Source organism: Danio rerio, chromosome 10 (assembly GCF_052040795.2).
Source record: "Danio rerio strain M-AB ecotype USA chromosome 10, GRCz13ab, whole genome shotgun sequence".
In the NCBI taxonomy this organism is placed as follows: domain Eukaryota; kingdom Metazoa; phylum Chordata; class Actinopteri; order Cypriniformes; family Danionidae; genus Danio; species Danio rerio.
The window spans coordinates 1,989,744-2,013,929 of NC_141030.1; the positions used below are offsets into that span (position 1 = coordinate 1,989,744).

Sequence of the window (24,186 nt, forward strand, 5' to 3'; positions counted from 1 at the left end):
TTAAAAGCTCATCAGTTATTGGTAGTTTGGTAGTCTGAGTTAAATGAGCCCAGTTAGAAGTCTGTGCGACAGTTTGATGTAGAGTTATGAGCTCACAAAGTTTGACCCAATGTAAAGTCAATGAGAGTCTTTTGCAGTGGAAGTCTATGGGACAGTTTCTAGGGTCCCAAAGGTGGTTGCTAGGGTGTGGCCAGAAAGTTAAAAGCTCATCAGTTATTGGTAGTTTGGTAGTCTGAGTTAAATGAGCCCAGTTAGAAGCTTGTAGGACAGTCTGATGCAGAGTTATGAGGTCACAAAGTTTGGTCCAATGTTAAGTCAATGGGATTTTTCAGACGGTCCCGGGACGTTTTTCGGAAAACCAAAAGTCGGATCAGTCGGAAAAGATATAGCAACCCGAGTCAGACCAGTTTGGAGGTCTGGTGTGAGTTTGGTGGTCATAGCCTGAAAGCTCTAGTAGGAGATAGAGTTTAATTTTTAGTCTCAGAAGAAAAATAGGATAACAATAGTCTGGCTTGCTACACAAGCCAGCCTAATAATATAATAATATTAATAAAAAATGTTAAAAAAAAATATTCTAAAAAGATCATTTGGATTTGTGCAACTTGTTTTCAGAGGAAAATATTTATAAAAAGACAACTTTCCTTTGCAACGGCCACAAATAAATGAAAAACTACAAACAGGCATTTGAGATATTAACGCAAACAAGTGCAGCGTGAGCTAATAACACAACAAAACACAAAGCAATATCATTATTTTAAAGAAACTGTAATCATTAACAGACTGAGTTCACTGGAAAGACTGAATGTGATTTGTCAGGGTGGTTTGTAAGAGTGACTCGGAGGTCAAAGCTGCTGAAGAGCTGTTTGTTTAACCTGCTGACACTAATGCAGGAATGTGGAGACAATGCATGATCTGAACGCCACTGAACAAATGTTTCCGGTATTTGGGAGTAACAATAATGCGGGAATACATTAAGCTTTTTAAACACGATTTGATATCATTAGAGAAAACAGGGCAGCACGGTGGCGCAGTGGGTAGCACAATCGCCTCACAGCAAGAAGGTCACTGGTTTGAGCCTCGACTGGGTCAGTTGGCATTTCTGTGTGGAGTTTGCATGTTCTCCCTGTGTTCGCGTGGGTTTCCTCCGGGTGCTCCAGTTAGAGTCAAAGCGACCTTCTTGCTGTGAGACCACAGTGCTAAAACTTTCAAAGTCTTCCAATTTTCAAAGGTGGTTTGCCCTCTTCAGGTTGGAGGAAAGTCCTCACTGGGTTGCGACTGGAAGGGCATCAGCTATGCTGAATAAGTTGGCGGTTCATTCCGCTCTGGCGACCCCCTGATTAATAAAGGAAGGAAAATAATTGGACTGTGGGGGAAACTGCAGCACCCGGAGGAAACCCACACCAACATGGGGAGAACATGCAAACTCCACACCAATCACAGCACATTGATATTATTTTAATTTGTAAACTACACACAATACACAAAATAAATTCCAATCACAACTTATATGACATTTGGACAAATATTATTCATTCATTCATTTTCTTGTCGGCTTAGTCCGTTTATTAATCCGGGGTCGCCACGGCGGAATGAACCGCCAACTTATCCAGTCACTTTTTACGCAGCGGATGCCCTTCCAGCTGCAACCCATCTCTGGGAAACATCCACACACACACTACGGACAATTTAGCCCACCCAATTCACCTGTACCGCATGTCTTTGGACTGTGGGGGAAAAAGGAGCACCCGGAGGAAACCCACGTGAATGCAGGGAGAACATGCAAACTCCACACAGAAACACCAACTGAGCCGAGGTCTGAACCAGCGACCCAGCGACCTTCTTGCTGTGAGGCGACAGCACTACCTACTGCGCCACTGCCTCGCCTTGGACAAATATTAATTTCTTTAAATGTTGTTATATAGAGCTTTAGTTAAATGAGGAAAAAAAGATTTCCGACTTGTATTTTTTTGCGTGTTTTTACTTCCATGGAATAAAAAGATTTTACAGATAACAACAAATAAATAAATAAAGGATATTTTTATTTTGAATTTGGACAAATTGAATTTTAAAAAGTTGTTATTTAGAGCTTTTTTTGCAGTAAATATAAAATAAATGGCATGTTTTTAACATCTTAACTTGAAATTCATGAAATAAGACTTTCAATTACAACAAATGAATAAAATAAACAATAATATTTGATGTTTTTTTATTTTGACAAATTGGGGTGAAGCAGTGGCGCAGTAGGTTATGCTGTCGCCTCACAGCAAGAAAGTCGCCTGGTCGCTGGTTCGAACCTCGGCTCAGTTGTTGTTTCTGTGTGGAGTTTGCATGTTCTCCCTGCCTTCGCGTGGGTTTCCTCTGGTTGCTCCGGTTTCCCCCACAGTCCAAAGACATGTGGTACAGGTGAATTGGGTAGGCTAAATTGTCCGTAGGGAATGTGTGTGTGGATGTTTCTCAGAGATGGGTTGTGGCTGGAAGGGCATCCGCTGCGTAAAAACTTGCTGGATAAGTTGGCGGTTCATTCCGCTGTGGCGACCCCGGATTAATAAAGGGACTAAGCTGATGATTTTGACAAATATTGACAAATATTGACAAATATAAAAAAAATATTGTTATTCAGAGCTTATTTAAATGTAATGTTTTTCAGCTTTCAACTTCAGTGGATTAAAAAGCTCTACAGTCATAACAAACAAATAAAACAAATCATATTTTTATTTGAAATTTGGACAAATTAAAATAAAGCTGTTATTTAGAGCTTTTTCATGGATTTCAGCAATGTTTTAAATTGAAATCTGTTGAAATTTTCAGTCACAACAGATAATAAATTTATTTACATTTGGGAAACACCCATCTTTGAAAAAAAATTGCATTTTACAGCAGGGCTAATAATTAAATGTTTAACCGTATCTTGATTGAAGTGGATCATGTTTTTGTTAACTTCTCCTAAAGATCTTCCCAGTGTTCCTCATTTTTCTGCGCTCTCACGTTTCTGCTCTTGACGTTGATCACAGCTTCTGCTTTTACCGTCTGTCAGTCAGTCAGTCACTTTAATTCCTCAAACCCTCGTCTCCAAAGTGGCTCACGGCAATAAATCACACTCTTAATCAGAGCCTCGTCTTGTTCTCCAGTGCAAAAAAACGAGCTCCTCCAGCTGACAATCAAACCTGCGTGAGGGATTAAAGCCGCTTTACAGAGAAGACGTGCTTTATCGTATTAATAATGTGTGCTTTTGTCCTGCGGTGCTTGTGTTGGAGCAGAAACGAGTGTTTTCTGGCTGATCTGCAGCACTTCAGATCCTCACAGAGCTCTTCAAAATCAGCCCGACTCGTAATCCAGAGGATACGAGAGCAAAACAACATGACAATCAGCCGTCAAACACTGGAACTCATCTGAGGACGAGCGCTGACTGAAATACGAGCACAGCGGAGGAGAGAAAGCAGCTCTGGATAGCAGTTTCAAAGTGGTTATCTCTGTCATCATATAGATTAAAGGTGCCGCATTGATTCACTGTGGTAAATTGTCCTCTGATATCTACATTATAGGTACAGTTTAGAGGTGTAACGGATCACTAATCTCACAGTTCAGATCTCATAATGATTTTTTGGTCTCGGAACAGACCATTTTCAGATCAGCCAAAAATGTAATTTGCTTTCCATTTATTACAAAATCATCACAGCAAGACACTTTTGGTTTCACACGGGGCTTCACCGTCAACGCTTGACTGAAGGGCGTGTGTGAAGTTGGGGCTAAAGCGATCGTCATAGCAGCATCAGCCAATGAAATTCAGTCAGCAATAGGCCACTGTCTAGCTGGTGTATTCGCCCTCTTTATTCTGCCACCCTAGGCGGTCACCTAGGTCGCCTCTATGGATGCGCCGGCCCTGCCCTTAAGCAATATTAGTTTTATATTGTCTACAGAACAAACCACTGTTATACAATGACTTGCCTAATTACCCTAACTTTACCTTAATTACCCTAGTGAAGCCTTTACATGTCACTTTAAGCTGAATACTAGTGTCTTGAAGAATATCTAGTCTAATATTATTTACTGTCATCATGGCAAAGAGAATACAAATCAGTTATTAGAGATGAGTATTAAACTATTATGATTAGAAATGTGTTGGAAAAAAATATACAGGAGGGTGAATAATTCAGGAGGGCTAATAATTCAACAGTATGTGGCTTAAGTAAGTTCAAAAGCTCTCCAGAAACAGTTTGATATGCTGATTTATAACCACAGAGTAATACACCTAGAACGAAGAGCTCAGTTTTGACCATATTTGGAAGGGTTGTGAATATTAATGAGCTCTGCAGCTCATCAGTAATCAGTGCCTGCCTTCTCTCACACACACACTCACATGCACACACATGCATGCACACACACACGCACACGCACACACACACACACACACACACACACACACACACACACACACACACACACACACACACACACAAGCGTGCACACATACACTCACTCAGAATCAGACACTAATATGCTTGCAATATGCTTGCACACACACAGAGACTTACACAGATACACAAACACACAAATGCACACATGTGCACAAATACACACAGACAGCCCCCCACACACACACACACATACAAGACCACCCACACATAGACTCACACAAATACACAAACACACAGATGCACACGTGCACACACACACCGACACACACAAATGCACAAACACAGATGTGCATAAAGATGCACACACTTAACCACACGCAAAGACCCACAGATGCAAACAGACGCACAAAATTCACACACACAGACACTGTCACACAAATAGATGCACAAACTCAAATAGATGCAAGCACACACGGATGTGCGCACACACACACACACACAAATGCACTCACACAGACACATATACACATGCACACACATTCACTCACTCACAAATGCACGAACAAACACACACACACTCATTCACACTGACTCGTGTTGTCTGATGTGTCTGCAGCAGCTCTGAGGTGTAATCTGTGCTGGATTAAGCTGTACACTCATGTGTGTGTGTGTGTGTGTGTGTGTGTGTGTGTGTGTGTTACAGTCTTACAGCAGTGTTTTATGAATCTGTTCAATGCTGTCCTCCAGATCCTCTTTCTGGTCGGGGACGAAGCGATATTCTGACACGTAACCCGCTGTGTGCTTGTACGGGTCGTAGTCCCCCAGTTCAGCTGCGGGCAAAAGAGAAAGCATGTATTAAAGGAACAGTCTGGAAATATCATGATAACCCATCAACATCATAAACAGAACTAGCATAATTCATTTCAATTCAACTCCAGTTTATCTGTACACTCGCCGGCCACTTTATTAGGTGGCACTTTATTTATCAGCACCTCTGAACAGAACTAACACTGGCTGTATGATGTGTGAATGTGTACAGTGCGTACATTGAATAGCCAGAGCGGCGAGCTGAGCGCTGATGTTGAACGCACACGGGAGCCTCCCCTGGAGAACATCCTGCTTCACCTGCAGAAAAAACTGATACCTGACACACACACAGAGAGACCCACGCACACATGAATACATACACACACACACATATATAGCTGTAATGGTGTTTTTACTGTATATTCTACTGCGCTTTACTTCTGTTGTCGGTCTACTGTGTATTTTCTCCCCCCCTAGTCCAACCCTACCCCTAAACCCAACCCTCACAGGAAACAATCTGCACTTTCAAAATACTTCATTCTGGATGATTAATGATCAGTTTTCCTCATGGGGACCAAAAATGTAAAAAATTAACTGGTATTAATATATTGACAATGTAAGGAATACAACATGCACACACACGCGCACACACAAAGACTGTTTTTGTGAGTTGTGGGAACATAGGCATAATGTTTTTTTTAAGTGTACAAATTACACTAACCGGCCACTTTATTAGGTACACCTTACTAGTACCGGGTTGGACCGCCTTTTTGCCTTCAGAACTGCCTTAATCCTTCATGGCAGAGATTCAACAAGGTACTGGAAATATTCCTCAGAGATTTTGCACCATATTGACCTGATAGCATCACACAGTTGCTGCAGATTTGTCGGCTGCACATCCATGAAGCCAATCTCCCGTTCCACCTCATCCCAAAGCTGCTCTATTGGATTGAGCTCTGGTGACTGTGGAGGCCATTTGAGTGCAGTGAACTCATCGTCATGTTCAAGAAAACAGTCTTAGATGATTCAGGCTTTATGACATGCTGCGTTATCCTGCTGGAAGTAGCCATCAGAAAGATGGAGACACTGTGCTCATAAAGGGATGGACATGGTCAGCAACAATACTCAGCTGTTGATACGCAGTTGATCAGCAGTTTCTGAAATACTCAGACCAGCCCGACTGGCAGCAACAACCATGCCACGTTCAAAGTCACTTAAATCCCCTTTCTTGCATGCCTAAATGCATTGAGTTGCTGCCATGTGATTAGCTGATTAGAAATTTGTGTTAACGAGCAGTTGGACAGGTGTACCTAATAAAGTGGCCGTTGAGTGTATATGCAAATAATGCTATTTCTAAACTCAGCACTCACAGGACTCTCTCTATATATATATGATTACATATATAAGCGTATATGATTTATACGCTTTTTAAAAAATGGGGACAAGAGCAATGTCCTCATAAGTCATCTTCTCCTGTAATACCAGTGTCATACCCATGTCATTATAAAAATTTATATCCTCGCGTTTCACAAAAATGCGAGCACACACACACACGACTCCTGACTCTGAACACACACCTTGTGATCTCCTCTTTCAGTTTACCAGGATCTTCAGCGTAAAACTTCACGCCGAAGTACAGTGTGTATGGAGGTCCAGCTGGAGAGAAGAAAACATACATGAACAGATTCATTTAGGAAGTAAATCAGCACAGTGACTGAAGGCGTGTCTGAAGTTGGGGCTGAAGCGATCGTCATAGCAGCGTCAGCCAATGAAATTCAGTCAACAATAGGCCACTGTCTAGCTGGTGTATTTGCATACAGCGATCTGACTGGCTGACGCTTCAGTCGGCGCTTGAAAAGTTGAGCTAGTCCCAACTTTTGCAGCGAGCAACGCCTCTGAAGCGGCGCCGACTGATTCACAAAGCAGTTCGGCAACGCCTGACGTCACCCATTCAAAGTGAATGGCAAGCGTTGACACTGACGCCCCGTGTGAATGGGGCGTCACACATTGATAATCATGAACACAGCTGCCAGAACTACTTTAGCTGTGCGTTTATATGAAAATAAGAGCACACCTTTAGAACGTTCATCAGCCAATCAGAATGAAGCATTCAACAGACATATACAATAAGTGATATTACCTAACTATATGATATAAAGATGAAAACACGGGGATGTATACACTGTAAAGTTTTACACTGTAAAAATTATACACTGTAAAAACATGTTGCTCACTTCCGTTTTTGAGTTGAACCAACTTAACTTTTAACTTGCAACAATTCAGCTGACTTGAAATAGCTTTGACACAAATCTTTGCGCCTAACAAACTAATTTAATTATTTACAGGCTAATTGATGTCTGTGCGTACAAGGTTTCCCTATCCATGAGAGCGAAAGTGAAAGTTAATAATGAGGAGGCCTCATCTCTCATTCTCGCGCTGCAGATGCTCTGTTCAACTGTTTTCTTTCTAGTGAAATGCTCAGTTTTTCCACTTACACTTAATTTACGTCATGTAAATAGCAAATGCGCCATGGCGCGATGCAACTGGCTCTTAAAGGGAATGGGAGATGAGATGCTGATTGGTTTATTCTCAAAGCACACCTATCCGCTTGTTAAGTGTGACGTCACGCGGAGCGGCTTCCGTGTCCAAGCGCTCTATTCAACTGAATGGGGAGACTCATGAAATGGTAATAATAAACGTTTACAAAGCGATTTAATACTTTCGAAAGTCACGATGGCAGTTTATATGTCCATGCCTAATATCCGATGGCCAGAAAGTGATTCATTGTTTTATAAATTGTTAATATTTTGGTATTTGTTATGCAGCAAGCCCAGAGATTGCTGTGTACACTATGACTTTATGTAAAGTTAACTTTAACGTGTGATAGGAATAAAAAGTGATCATAAACGAAGGATTTCTCAACTCAAGTGAATGGCGGCTTGGACCCGGAAACAGTATTACATACGTCACAAACCTGTCATCACTTAACAAGCAGATAACTCATTAAGAGAATAAGCTCAACCCTGTTAGACCATGCGCCACAGCGCAAAGCGGATTTTTCAGTCCTTATATTAGCAAAAGTGGATTCTGACATGCCCTTAATGCGTTTGCGCTTTGCACTTTGCGCATGGATTATCAAAATAGAGTGTTAAAAATTAGTTCAACTTAAAATACAAGTTTCTTAATTAAGTTACAGTAATGTGAAAACACAAGTTGTCAGGACTTCGTTTTTTACAGTAAAGGCTCGTTCTAACAGGCTTCATCATACACTCTCAGAGATAAAGGAGAGCTGTCACTGGGGTGGAACCTTTTCAAAAGATACACATTTGTACTTGAAGGTTCCATATTGGCACCTCAAAAGTATATATTAGCACTTTTGTACTTTTCAGGTACCAATATGTCCCCTTGAGGTATTAATATGGACCTTTTAGGTACAAATTTGTACCTTTTAAATAGGTACCACCCCAGTGACAGCTCTCCTTTATTTCTGAGAGTGTACGGTCAATGCATTTGGACTTACAGGACATTATTTTGTTCGTTTTCTTTGAAGTGTCTGATAATTCAACTCTCACACAAGACAATCACCACATAATCGTAGACAATTAACATCACACAGCGCTTTTACATGCACTTACAATTAATGATCAAAAGTAAAAATCATAATTGCAAGAAATTTCACAACACAATTACACACAATTTACTACCATTAGAGTGTAATACAATGTGACCAGTTTAGTTCCTGCTAATCAACCCCACCCAAACCAGCCAGTCTGGATAATGTACAGCTGAAGTCAGAATTATTCGCCCCCCTTTGATTTTTTCTTCTTTTTTAAATATTTTCCAAATGATGTTTAACAGAGCAAGGAAATGTTCACAGTATGTCTGATAATATTTTTTCTTCTGGAGAAAGTCTTATTTGTTTTATTCCGGCAAGAATAAAAGCAGTTTTGAATTTTTTGAACACTATTTTTAGGTCAATATTATTAGCCCCTTTAAGCTAAATTCTTTATCGATTGTCTACAAAACAAACCACCATTATACAATAACTTGCCTAATTACCCTAACCTGTCTAGTTAACCTAATTAAACATTTAAATGTCACTTTAAGCTGTATAGAAGTGTCTTGAAGAATATCTAGTCTAATATTATTTACTGTCATCATGACAAAGATAAAATAAATCAGTTATTAGAGATGAGTATTAAACTATTATGATTAGAAATGTGTTGAAAAAATCTGCTCTCCGTTAAACAGAAATTGGGGGAAAAAATAAACAGGGGGACTGATAGGGTACATGCCGAGCTGGTGTTTTTCCTCATACGGATAAACTTCCAGTGACCTGTTTTGTAAACTTTTTTCCATTTTTTACGGTTCTTTTTACAGCATCGATGTTATAATGTCATTAAAATACATTCAGTTAAATAAACTTTGGCATTCATTTAGTTGTTCAAGCGTAAAACGAGACAATAATAAGCTGTTTACTCGCACGCGCCCGTCAGAATCGGCAGGCTAGCGCAGAAGCTCCATTGAATATACTGGGATAAAATAAATGCTCATATTATAAAGACATGGCGGGGTGAATGTAATGTAATGCAGTGCTTCTTGTACAATCTGAGACCCACTTTATATCAGATATCACTCAGCCAGTGGAGATCGCTGATTTTTATAGAAAACAGACCTTAAACGCGCTGGTTTTTGCATTGGCATACAGTTCGCCGAAAGCGCTTAACCCAGGTTACTGGCAAATTAAAAGTCCCAATAGCATGCTTCGGCATATCCCCTATAATTCTGTCTTTAACTGTATATATATATATATATATATATATATATATATATATATATATATATATATATATATATATATATATATATATATATATGGTTAATTACAACTATAAAAAAGCATCCACACACAAAAAAAATCATGCATATAAATTTCCCAAAGGCGTTAATCAGACGCTTTGTAAAATCTGACCTACATTCGCATTTCAGTAGAGATGCAAATGCTTCGCTTGCTGTGCAGCTAAACACGCAAAGCTAATTTTATTCATTACTACTTATTTAGATTGGCTTAACCACATAATTGCTTGCAAATTATCATTTGAAAGGCGATATGAGTTTTATCGGGAGGCCTTTGAAGAATCATTACGGCTGGGCCTCGTGCGGCGCGGATCCATTTTTAATCTCTGCTGCAATCATGAGGTCAATATGTTTCATCCCATGATGCGCGATGAATTAAAGAGCATCTCTGAAGATTTCTGAAGATGCTGAGGTGGTGCATACTTACTTGCTATCAGATCTTTATGCTCAGCAAGGGTTTTTGAGGGATCCAGCCAAAACTGTAAACATAAGAAGAGATTTGATCAGATCAACATAGAGTAAACATAGTAACTATGCATTAAAGGTACTGTGAAATTAAAATTAATTTTTTAGGTGTTAGTCTAAGGGCTAGCTAGACTCACTGGCCACTTTATTAGGTACACCTGTCCAACTTCACGTTAACACACATTTCTAATGAGCCAATCACATGGCAGCAACTCAAGGCATTTAGGCATGTAGACATGGTCAAGACGATCTGCTGCTGTTCAAAGTGAGCATCAGAATGGGGAGGAAAGGGGATTTAAGTGACTTTGAACGTGGCGTGGTTGTTGGTGCAAGACGGGCTGCTCTGAGTATTTCAGAAACTGCTGATCTACTGGGATTTTCAAGCACAACCATCTCTAGGGTTTACAGAGAATGCTCCGACAAAGAGGAAATCTCCAGAGAGCGGCAGTTCTGTGGGCACAAATGCCTTGATGATGCCAGAGGTCAGAGGAGAATGGCCAGACTGGTTCCAGCTGATAGAAAGGCAACAGAAACTCAAATTTTGGAGGGGGACACCCATGCATAATTCAACAAGACAATGCAAAACCACATTCTGCACACACATTACAAAGTCCTTAGTGCGGAGGATGAGTATACAGGTACTTGACTGGCCTGTCTGCAGTCCCGATCTGTCTTTAATAGAGAATGTGTGGCACATCTTGAAGTGCAAATTGCAATACCGAAGACCCTGTACTGTTGCCCACCTTAAGACTTGTTTGCAGGAAGAATGGGAGAAAATTACAGCTGAAACACTTCATCACTTGGTGTCTTCAGTATCTAAACGTCTAGTAAATCTAAACGTCATCTAGAAGATTTGTTAACAGGAATGGCAACATTACAAAGCGCTAAATGCTTTACTGGTTCAACATTTTAATATGTGTTGTAAAAACCAAAATTGGAATACGTGTTTATTAAAAAAAATAAAATAACAACAATAAATAACTAATATATATATATATTAATCCAGAGTCACCACAGTGGAATGAATCGCCAACTTATCCAGCACGTTTTTACACTACTTTTAGCACTACTTTCTTTCTTATTAACGTTTTTCATACTGTCACAACTTTTTCTGATTTATGGTTGTATTATATACACTATAGTTACAGTACAGTATTGGGTCATTTGCATATTCTACTATAGATGTGTTACCATAGCAACTGTAGAATCATCATAATACATTAACGCTAATTCTTTGCTATAGTATGGTTCAAAAACACTATACACTACCTGACAAAAGTCTTGTTGCCTATCCAAGTTTTAGAAACAACTTAATAAGTTGACTTCCAATTGATCATTTGGTATCAGAAGTGGCTTATATGAAAGGTAAAGGCCTCTAGATTTTGCTTATTTGACCACAATAAAATCTGATCATGTCTTGATCTTGATTGATTTCATTAGGGCAGTAAGGTCTGACTCTGCTCAGACTAAAGTCTCATCGCTGAACAGAAATAATGTCCAGTATAGAATATAAAGTCCTGCTGCAGTGGAGACAGAATGAATATTGTGTCTGACTCCATCATGAGCTTGGAGGACTGCATCCATACATCTCTGACATGACTCAAATCACTGATTAATAAAGTCATCTGGAATACCAAAGAAAGCCTTCCTGCAGGACTCCCAGAGTTCATCAAGAGTCTTTGTGTTCATCTTCCTCCATCATCTTACCCCAGACATGCTCAATAATGTTCATGTCTGGTGACTGGGCTGGCCAATCCTGGAGCAGCTTGACCTTCTCTGCTTTCAGGAGCTTTAATGTGGAGGCTGAAGTATGAGAAGGAGCGCTATCCTGCTGGAGAATTGTCTCTCTCCTGTGGTTTGTAATGTAATGGGCAGCACAGATGTCTTGATACCTCAGGCTGTTGATGCAGATCTCTCGCACGCCCCCATACTGAATGTAACCCCAAACCATGATTTCTCCTTCACCAAACTTGACTGATTTCTATGAGAATCTTGGGTCCATGTGGGTTCCAGTAGGTCTTCTGCAGGATTAGTGATGATTGGGATGCAGATCAGCAGATGATCCATCAGGAAAATCTTCCACTTTTCCAAATGATCAACCAGAAGTCACGCTTTTATGTGTTGCTCTTACAACTGGGATCCCCCACAAGACTTTTCTCTGGTAGTGTAGTATTGACAATAAATGACTATAGTATTTTATAATGTGAGATCACACAATAAAAGAGAGGCTCATTTTTTGTCCAGAGTGCTTCACATGAAATTCCATCTGCCGGCTTCCTGAAGTCAGGAAGTTTCATAAATACATAATAATTTTCCCACATGACCCCTTTAATTCTGAAGCTCGTCCTGAAAGCGTTGAGCAGCTGAGATGTTCAGTCATGCAAGCGCTGCCATAATAAGAGGCCCATTAAAAGCGGGCTCGTTAAAAATGAGTGTGGCCTCCATCAATAAAACATGAGCTTTGAGCAGGTCAGAGCCTGTCGTCTGGAGCACAACTCGTCTTCTGTCATTATTCAGACCACGCTGCACTGATCCCTGCTTTTAGGAGGACCACTTTAACATCAATCCTTCCCTACATTTATCATTATTTCATGCACTCCTCCAGCCCATTCATTATTTCACAGATCACTCCGCAATATCTGGAACTATAAGCCTATAATAATTAGACTCCTTTATTCATTCATTCATTCATTTTCTTGTCGGCTTAGTCCCTTTATTAACCCGGGGTCGCCACAGCGGAATGAACCGCCAACTTATCCAGCAAGTTTTTACGCAGCGGATGCCCTTCCAGTCACAACCCATCTCTGGGAAACATCCACATTCACACGCACACACTTATACACATTGGCGGTTCATTCCGCTGTGGTGACCCCGGATTAATAAAGCTGACAAGAAAATGGATGAATGAAGGTTTTCATCATTTTTCTAAATATCTTATTTTTGTGCTTATCAAATAAAAAAAAAAAGATATTTTGAAGAAAGTTGAAAACCTGTAACCATTAACTTTCATAGTAGGGAAAACAAATGCGATGGAAATCAATGGTTACACGTTTCCAGCACTTTTCAAAATATCTTTTATTTGTGTTCATCAGATAAAAAAAGAAAATTGAAAAATTGAAAACCTGTAACCATTGACTTCCATTAATTTATTCATTCATTTTCTTGTCGGCCCAGTCCCTTTATTAATCCGGGGTCTCCACAGCGGAATGAACCACCAACTTATTCAGCAAGTTTTTACGCAGCGGATGCCCTTCCAGTCGCAACCCATCTCTGGGAAACATCCACATTCACACGCACACACTTATACACATTGGCGGTTCATTCCGCTGTGGTGACCCCGGATTAATAAAGCTGACAAGAAAATGGATGAATGAAGGTTTTCATCATTTTTCTAAATATCTTATTTTTGTGCTTATCAAATAAAAAAAAAAAGATATTTTGAAGAAAGTTGAAAACCTGTAACCATTAACTTTCATAGTAGGGAAAACAAATGTGATTGAAGTCAATGGTTACACGTTTCCAGCATTTTTCAAAATATCTTGTATTTGTGTTCATCAGATAAAAAAAGATATTTTGAAGAAAATTGAAAACCTGTAACCATTGACTTCCATTTATACATTCATTCATTTTCTTGTCGGCTTAGTCCCTTTATTAATCCGGGGTCTCCACAGCGGAATGAACCACCAACTTATCCAGCAAGTTTTTGCGCAGCGGATGCCCTTCCAGCCGCAACCCATCTCTGGGAAACATCCACACACACACACACATTCACACACACACACACTCATACACTACGGACAATTTAGCCTACCCAATTCACCTGTACCGCTTGTCTTTGAACTGTGGGGGAAACCGGAGCACTCGGAGGAAACCCACGCGAATGCAGGGAGAACATGCAAACTCCACACAGAAACGCCAACTGAGCCGAGGTTCGAACCAGCGACCTAGCGACCTTCTTGCTGTGAGGCGACAGCACTACCTACTGCGCCACTGCTTTGCCAGACTCCTTTATTTTTAATAATTTTTTTTTATATAACTTTTTAAAATTAGCTGATACACAGTACTGAGTAGAACATGAACAGTATACGATATTTTCAGGGAGAAAAGAAAGAATAAAAAGAAAAATAGATAAATAAATAAATAAAAATTATAAGATATAAAAAATATATATAATTATTAATTTAAAAATAAATAATAAAAAAAATTAAAACAGCAGTGTGGTCTAACTCAAAACAATATTACAATATTGTGATGTGTACAATTAAGGAAACATAGCAGACTTATAATCAATGCCAAGACAGGTCAAAGGAGTTTCCCACAGCTTCTGAAATGACGTGGATTTTCCCTTTAATATATGTCAAATTTTTTCCATGACTATGGTTTCTTTAATCAGAATTATCCAGTCATTGACAAGAGGGGGTTCTGTCCCGCCCCATTTATTCATCAATAATTTCCTCCCCAGCATCAGTAGAAATTTGAACACATCTGAATAGTCCAGAAAAGGGAGGGGCTTACGATATTTGTCAGTGAAATAACAGCAAACACTGCCAGCCGAAATCATGTCGCGCGCACTCAAAGCGAACTTCTGCAAACACATCACATTCGGCGGTGAGTTTAATGACAGAAAGCTGATTGGCTATTGCAAGTTGACCTTTTTGTAGTTGTAATACCGCAAATTACAATTTGACAAGTGAAATAAATGAGCAATATCACACGAGTAGCAGTGCGATATGGCTGTATATCAGCACTGGTGGGAGGCGAGCATTGGCAGCAGGCCGAGTGCCTTAGTGTCCCCACCAGTGCCAATATACAGCCATATTGCACTGCTACTCGTGTGATATTGCGTTTATACAACAGTTTGACGGCATAATTGTGTATATAAAAACAAAATCAAACACAGAGAGTTTCAAAAACCCTTTTGTATGAGGAACTACTTTCTTCCGCGTTGGATTCAAATCATAAGCTGACAGTTGAGCGTGCGTCTTTTAAGCTTTAGATCTGTAGTGTCTGCTTTTTGCTGGCTGTATATGGGCGGAGTAATACACAAAGGGTAAAGAGGCTGTAGGAGTTCTGATATTGCAGAATATCGCACGGCTATCAGCCAATCAGATTTGAGAACCAGACAGAACTGTTGTATAAAGAACTACAACACCCCAAAAACCTAGCAACAACACATTTTCTTTTAAATGAGCATTAGATGTAGCGTTAAGTGGACATAGCAAAAATAAGACCTGTGCAAAAATATTTAAGACCTAGAACAGCGAATTTTTAAAGCCTTAAATTTCGATTTGTACATTTTTTACTTTTAAAGACCCCGCAGGGACCCTGTTATAGGCGCGCTCAGCAGCCAAATCCTAATAAAACTACAGCCTTCATACCTAAACTACATACCAAATCTTTTTTTCACTGATATTGACAATGGTGTTCGATAAATAAATACTGATACTGATTTTATTGCCCAGCCCTACTCTTAAATAACACCTAGGAGAGAGGCTTAAAGCAAGTACATCATGCGATATACATTTACAACCCTCAGATTAACATTTGTATTATTACATTAGGTTCAGGAGAGTGTGCTGTGAGTCGTTTAGTTAAAACTTGTACATTGCCTTTCTGCTGATATTAAGTTTAGTTTGTTTAATATAGCTAATGAGTTTTGTTAAAAGTGTTGCTAATGAGGGAGAGACGGTCACTAGTGGGCGGGGCTTTCCCCCTCTGATGACACGTACAAAGGGAAAATGTCAATCAAAGTGTTTCTGCATCAAGTCTGATTATAAACAAATAGAACTAATATTTTTTTGTTACCATTAAATGCTGCTTATATTCACACACTGATACAACACAACTGTGTTTAAGCCCCTTATAAAAGTGATTTTTACATAATCTTTAATGCTCTTGTCAGGTGATATTTCTGTCAGGTCAGGAGGGAATGCTATCTGGTGTCGCCTTGCAAGTAAAACATAAACGCTATTTAATGGAAATGCAAATGAGCATGCCTGAAATACTTCAGCATGCAAGCCTGACTTTCCGACAAACACAAGGAACTCTCACTGAACCACATTTACATAGACAGACAAAGCCAAAGACAAACACATGTGCGCACAATAGGAAAAGAGTGAAGGTGTTTGTGTAGACGGAAAGCGGATTAATGCTGTGTGTTATTGAATTAGAGAACGCTAATTGAGTTGCTGAGAGTCATCTAATAATCACATTACAGCAGCTGCTGAGTTTCACTGAACTGCAGAGCTCAAAACGGCTTTATTTATGACTAAAAACAGGGCTTTTACCGCACAATTACGTGACTTTGGTACATAATGATGTTTTACAAGGTGATCAGACTTAAAATTTTCACTCTGTCTACCAAAGTTTCAGTCATTAACTTATAAACTGTTTAATTTAAATAGAGGGTTTACACAAAAATGAAAAATAAAATAAACAATGTTGTCTATTGAAGCTAAATAAAAACATGAAAATATTTGTCATGTATTATACACCAAAGCAATACTAGTGGCAAGTTTTGCAAAGAAACAGTATTGCTATTGTTTACTAAAAGTAAAAAAAAAAATTATATACCTAAATTAGAATTTATATTTGTTGCCTTGGCAAAAAAATTTAATAATATAAAAAAAAAATAAAGTATAAACATATTGTTATCTATTAAAGCTAAAAAAAAAAATATTTTATTTAATAAAAGACTTTTTAATTTAAAAAAAAAAAATTTATTTTATTTAATTAAAAAAAACTTTTTAATTATAAAAAAAAAAAAATATATATATATATATATATATATATATATATATATATATATATATATATATATATATATATATATATATATTTTTTTTTTTAAATAATTAAAAAGTTTTTTTTGGCCTTGGCTAAAATTAAATTAAATGAAATATAATTATAAAATTAAATAAAATTAAAATTTGATAAAATTAATAATGTTGTCTATTAAAGCTAAATTTAAAAAATTTAATATTTGTCATTTATTATACACCGAAAATATTGACTATTATAAAAAATTCAATATTTGTCATATATTATACACCGAAAATATTGACTAAAATATTATTATTATTATTTTTTTTTTTTAGAAAACCTAAATTAGAATTTAGATTTGTTGCCTTGGCTAAAAATAACTGACTAATACAAAAACAGATAAACATAATGTTATCTATTAAAGCTAAATAAAAAATGCTAATAAATAATTTAATATTTAAAAAAAAAAAAGTTGTCATATGCACTAAAAAATGTGTTTGTTCAATCTACTCATTTAGAATGAGCTGAAACAAAACAATTTCGGAGATTCCGTTGGGGCAGCTTAATTGTTTAATGTTCAGTCCACTTAAATGAGTAGAAACTAATAAGTTAACCTAATTCCTTCATGTTGTCCCAAACACAAATCAATGCAGTGGAACCAGCATTTTTAGTGTATTATAAGCAACCTGAATATCAACAACCACACAGAAAAATCTAGAATAAAGGTGGCAAGTTTTGCACCGACAAGCCCATAAATACAAATAACTACTTTAAAGTAAACACACATTTATTTCCTCCTACAGGAGAGGACAGGTGTTTTATTCTCCGTGTCTAACAGCGAGTTAAAATGCCAGGAATTCTGTCAGCCTTACAATTAGATGAAGCGTCTATGAGTCAAATAAAGCACACCTTCACCGCAGAACACAACACAATCCTGAATACACCACACATTTGATCTCTGCTCTCTATTTATTGATAATAACCGCTCATCCAGCTGACAGATTTGTGTAAATGTGAGTTACGCTGTGCTTTTCGCCCAGTGCATTCCTGGTAATAAATCCAGGCGCGTGGGACAGGGCCCGCAAGGCATCGTGGTGAAACACCTCTCTCACCGGACCGGCTCACGAGCTAATAATGACTGTTGCGTTCTTTCACAACACCACGCTTTACCTTTACACATTTGGCCTCTGGGTAAACCTAACCATGCTTTACATCAGACATGACCCCGGTGACCTTTTGACCAGTTAATGGTTTAGCAAACTCTCTTCGAGGGATGCTTCACCCCGAACTGAACTCATAGCTAACGAATGTCATTAAAAAAAAGCTGTATGACTTCAAGGAGATATTTGACAGAATGTTCAAGCTGCTCTGTAGAACAATGGTAGTGTTTTTAAGGGATAGCGCAGAAAAAACGATTGGCATACTATGCATTTTATCATTTGGTTGGTCAGAGGGGTTTTAAATGACCTAAATCAAGTAAAATTACTAAAAAATGATAATAAATCAAACAAAAATGTAAGTAAAATTACTTAAAGTGAATAAATTAGCATGCCAAACTGAAGTCCAAGCATGATAAACGTATTTTCCTTACAACAAAATTGTGGCTAGAGAAAATGCTGAGTGGCTTTCGGAAAACTGCTAGCAAGCAAAAATAAATGTCGAGCCTTGTACTGTGTATATACTTTCACCGGCCACTTTATTAGGTACACCTTACTAGTACCGAGTTGGATCCCCTTTTGGATTGAGCTCTGGTGACTGTGGAGGCCATTTGAGTACAGTGAACTCATTGTCATGTTCAAGAAACCTGTCTGAGATGATTCAGGCTTTGTGACATGGTGTGTTATCCTGCTGGAAGTAGCCATCAGATGGAGACACTGTGCTCATAAAGGGATGGACATGGTCAGCAGCAATACTCAGGTAGGCTGTGGCGTTGACATGATGCTCAACTGGTTGCATCACCTTGGTTGTATCGAGTGCTTATTTGAGTTACTGTTCCCTTTCTGTCAGCTGGACCTAGTCTGGCCATTCTTCTTTGACCTTTGGCACGTACAGATGGTTGTGCGTAAAAATCCCAGTGGATCAGCAGTTTCTGAAATACTCAAACCAGCCCGTCTGGCATCAACAACCTTTCTTCCCCATTCTGATGCTCGGTTGAATTAACCAGAAGTTGGACAGGTGTACCTAATAAAGTGGCCGGTGAGTGTGCGTATACGTTATATATATATATATATATATATATATATATATATATATATATATATATGTGTGTGTGTGTGTAATTACTGTAAACCTCACCGTCTGATGGCTGCGGTCGCAATAGCGAAGCCCAAAATACTCCGTTTCTGCGAGGTTCACATGACTGAACACATAGTCCATCACTACACATCCCCTGGTGGATTTCTGTGGAAACAGGTGAAATGTGCATTAGATGACATTTCATTGCTCTGTGAAACATCATTTGGGAAATATTTGAGAAAGAAAACAATAATTTTCCCTTCCCTTTCCATACACATACATACTGTACATAAAACACAAAAAAACATTAATTAATTTGTATTATATTATATATATATAATGTTTATATTGTTTATATTACTCTAAACAAAAATTATATCTTTATTTATTTATTGGGCGACGCAGTGGTGCAGTGGGTAGCACGTTCGCGTCACAGCAAGAAGGTCGCTGGTTCGATACTTGGCTCAGTTGACGTTTCTGTGTGGAGTTTGCATGTTCTCCCCGTGTTAGCGTGGGTTTCCTCCGGGTGCTCCGGTTTCCCCCACAGTCCAAACACATGCAATACAGGTGAATTGGGTAGGCTAAATTGTCCGTAGTGTATGAGTGTATGAGTGTGTGTGTATGTGTGGATGTTTCCCAGAGACGGGTTGCGGCTGGAAGGGCATCCGCTGTGTAAAAACTTGCTGAATAAGTTGGCGGTTCATTCTGCTGTGGCGCCCCCGGATTAATAAAGGGACTAAGCCGACAAGAAAATGAATGAATGAATATTTATTTATTTATTTTCTTTACTTTAGGTTTTTGTCTTGTTTTTAGTCTGAATATCTAAAAATTCTTATATCAAAAAGCATTTTCTGGACAAGCAAGAAATATTGTCTTGTTTTCAAAATTAATGAGTCTAAATTAAGTTAATTAGGCAAAATAATCTGCCAATGGGGTAAAATAAATAACCTTGTTTTCGTTTTTGATTAAAGATTATTTTCTGGGAGCACCCGGAGGAAACCCACGCCAACACGGTGAGAACATGCAAACTCCACACAGAAATGCCAACTGAGCCAGCTGGGGAAATGCCAACCTCGAACCAGCGACCTTTTTTGCTGTGAGGTGATTGTGCTACCCACTGCGCCACGGTGCTGCCTTATTATTATTATTATAAATGTAGTAAATCAAAAAAATTTGTAGTAGTAGTATTAATATTAACAACAAAAGCCAAACAACAAATAAATAAAGAATTAAATAGACTATTAAGTATTAATGAATAAATTAATAAATAAACAGGTCAGCGCGGTGGCGCAGTGGGTAGCACAATCGCCTCACAGCAAGAAGGTCGCTGGTTCGAGCCTCAGCTGGGTCAGTTGGCATTTCTGTGTGGAGTTTGCATGTTCTCCCCGTGTTGGCGTGAGTTTCATCCGGGTGCTCCGGTTTTCCCCCACAGTCCAAACACATGCGCTATAGGGGAATTGATGAACTAAATTGGTATGAGTGTGAATGAGTGTGAACTGATGTTTCTCAGTGACGGGTTGCAGCTGGAAGGGCATCCGCTGTGGCGACCCCTGATTAACAAAGGGACTAAGCCAAAAAGAAAACACACACACTCTGTATGCTGTAATTCGTGTGTGTTGTGAAGCATCAGTGAGCCACGAGTGCTAGTAAAGTCATGTAGGATACAGCAGTAAAAGCTGCACTGCGCTAATAAATCAGGGTTTATGAGGCATCTCTGCTGCTGTTGAGCAACTGCAGATCACACCTATGACACACACACGTCAGCTCGCTTCACACACGCATCAGCTCACATGACAGACACACACACAAAGACTTTGGAGTATATTCAGTGTGTGTCTGTCTGTGAGTGTGTGTATGTGTGTGTTTATGTATGTGTGTGTGTGTGTGTTTGTGCATGTGTGTGCATTACTGTGTGTATGTGCATGTGTTTGTGTGTGTATGTGTATGTGTGCGTCCGTACATTTGTGTGCATGTGTGCGTGTGACCGTGTGTGTGTGTGTGTGTGTGTATATGGGAGTGTTTAAGAAGGCACACATTAAACACACAAAGACATTGGTGTGTGTGTTTGTGTTTGTGTGTGTGTGTGTGTGTGTGTGTGTGTGTGTGTGTGTGCGTGCGTGACACAAAAAGGCTTTTGAGTGTATTGAGTGTTTGTGTAGCGTATGTCATAATCGCTCCTGTTACACACGCTGCAGGGCGAAACACAATAAACTTCACTTCTGAAACACTATACACCCCCAACCCCCCCCCCCCCCCCCCCCACACACACACACATGTATAGCAAAAAATGCTTTTCTTGCTAAGTTTATGTTCTAGTCAATATTCATTCATTAATTTTCCTTCGGCTTCCAGTCGCTATTTCAATGGTCGCCACAGTGGAATGAACCGCCAACTATTCCAGCATATGTTTTATGGACAGACAGACAGACAGACGGACAGGCAGGCAGGGCAGATAGGTAGGTAGGTAGGTAGACAGACAGACAGACAGACAGACAGACAGACAGACAGACAGACAGACAGACAGACAGACAGACAGATAGATAGATAGATAGATAGATAGATAGATAGATAGATAGATAGATAGATAGATAGATAGATAGATGGATAGATGGATAGAAGGATGGATGGATGGATGGATGGATGGATGGATGGATGGATAGATAGATAGATAGATAGATAGATAGATAGATAGATAGATAGATAGATAGATAGAAGGATAGAAGGATGGATGAATGGATGGATGGATGGATGGATGGATGGATGGATGGATAGATAGATAGATAGATAGATAGATAGATAGATAGATAGATAGATAGATAGATAGATAGATAGATAGATAGATAGATAGATAGATAGATAGATAGATAGATAGAGCGGGGGAGTTCTTGAGATCTACCTGAGCTCAAACTCCCCTCTCGCCCTGCAAGATGAGCCCTGGGCTCGAAGATCTTATGAGCTCAGGTCTCTCTCTCGGAGCAGCATGCCAAACAAGCTTTATAATCAATCATCAGCTAAGAGTGAACTCTTGAATTAATTAATTAACTTCAATATGATACCAAGAAAAAATATCAATATTCAAAATCATTTTCAATACTGCGCGGAAACTATATAGATAAACAAGTCTAGAACGTGAGAATGAGGTATATTATTACATCAACATGTTTTCTAACTTTCTGAATCTGACCCTTTTAGGCTTTGATGATCCTAATTGTGCTGTTTTAGTGACTGTCGCTTTAAATGCAAATGAGATTGTGCTCTTTTTCAGAAGAGGGCGGAGCTACAGATGTCTGTGTGTCAGCATAGTGGCAGATTCAAAAACAAGACGTAACGTCTTATGCTAATGAGGGAGAGATGGTCACTAGTGGGCGGGGCTTTCCCCCTCTGATGACACGTACAAAGAGAGAATGTCAATCAAAGTGTTTCTTATTATCAAGTGTGATTATAAAAAAGTTCCTTTTAAGTCCAGAACACACTAAATAACTGAAATGAATGGATAAAACACTAAATAAATATCTGATTTTCAGATTAAAACAGAAGTGATTTCACAATACCATGTCAGTGACAAGCCAACACAATGCATCAGATCACTAGAAGCAGTATATAAGCAACAGATTTTTGTTGTATGGATTTACAAACCATCGCAAGGATTTAATTTTCCCCCTAATTCCACATCTGTTGTGGGTTTGTTGTCAACATCTCTACCCGATGGGAATGAAAAGACGTTGGTATTAAATATTAGTTTAGTGGCGGCTCAAGTTCTGTCGCAGCACAGTTATTAGACAGGGTGTTGTGTTTTTATCCGCAGTGCCAAGCAGCGTTTCGCAATACATTTCCTCTCCATTCATTTCACTCTCCCTCCTGTTATTTTAGCAATCCCACCCTGACCAGCGCAAATGTCTTACGGGAAGGCAGATATGGCAGGAATGTGGAGGATCTTTTCCTATTGGCGACAGCAGAATTCTTCTGGAAGTGCTACATTTAGAGCATTTTATATTCAATTTTCAGTAACACTGTACAACACAGGTGTCAAACTCAGTTCCAAAAGGGCCGCAGCTCTGCACAGTTTAGTTCCAACCCTAATTAAACACACCTGATCAAACTAATTGAGTCCTTCAGGCTTGTTTGAAACCTACAGGTAAGTGTGTTGGAGCAGGGTTGGAACTAAACTGTGCAGGGCTTCGGCCCTCCAGGAATTGAGTTTGACACCCCTGCTTTACAATAACAGTACATGAATAATGATGTGTTAATATGTAAACTAACATTACTTTATTATGAACTAATGATGAAATAACCTTCTAGGGCTTGAGTGTCCACATACGTGTGCAGCACATTTTAACTCTTACGTGGCTATTTAAAATGTTTAAATTTGGCGGCGTCAGCGTACACAGCTGGCAGCAATCACAATCAACTGTGTGTAAAAATGCCAGCCGCCATCTAGTGTCTGAATAATGCGCAGGTTAGTGTATACTCCATCAGCTGTTTTTGTGTCTGTTGTGTTTTTGACTGTTTGTCTCCATCTAGTGTCTGAATAATGCGCAGGTTAGTGTATACTCCATCAGCTGTTTTTGTGTCTGTTGTGTTTTTGACTGTTTGTCTCCATCTAGTGTCTGAATAATGCGCAGGTTAGTGTATACTCCATCAGCTGTTTTTGTTTCTGTTGTGTTTTTGACTCTTTGTCTCCATCTAGTGTCTGAATAATGCGCAG

The 24,186-nt window shown here is 39.0% G+C and overlaps 1 protein-coding gene across 4 annotated transcripts in view; it reads right to left on the reverse strand.

Annotated features, from left to right (window-relative positions):
* The window catches only part of epb41l4a (erythrocyte membrane protein band 4.1 like 4A), an 88,854-nt gene that overhangs the window by 32,466 nt on the left and 32,202 nt on the right, over positions 1 to 24,186 (reverse strand). For 3 of the 4 annotated variants that reach the window (XR_015500236.1, NM_131223.2, XM_087268836.1), the window contains 5 exon segments: positions 19,542 to 19,646; positions 10,447 to 10,498; positions 6,740 to 6,818; positions 5,402 to 5,499; positions 5,065 to 5,185 (listed from right to left, as the gene is read on the reverse strand). Coding sequence is in view for 2 of the 4 variants with exons in the window: in NM_131223.2 (NP_571298.2) it covers positions 5,065 to 5,185; positions 5,402 to 5,499; positions 6,740 to 6,818; positions 10,447 to 10,498; positions 19,542 to 19,646 (455 nt within the window). In the remaining 2 variants the exon portion in view is untranslated. 4 annotated transcript variants of the gene reach the window in all.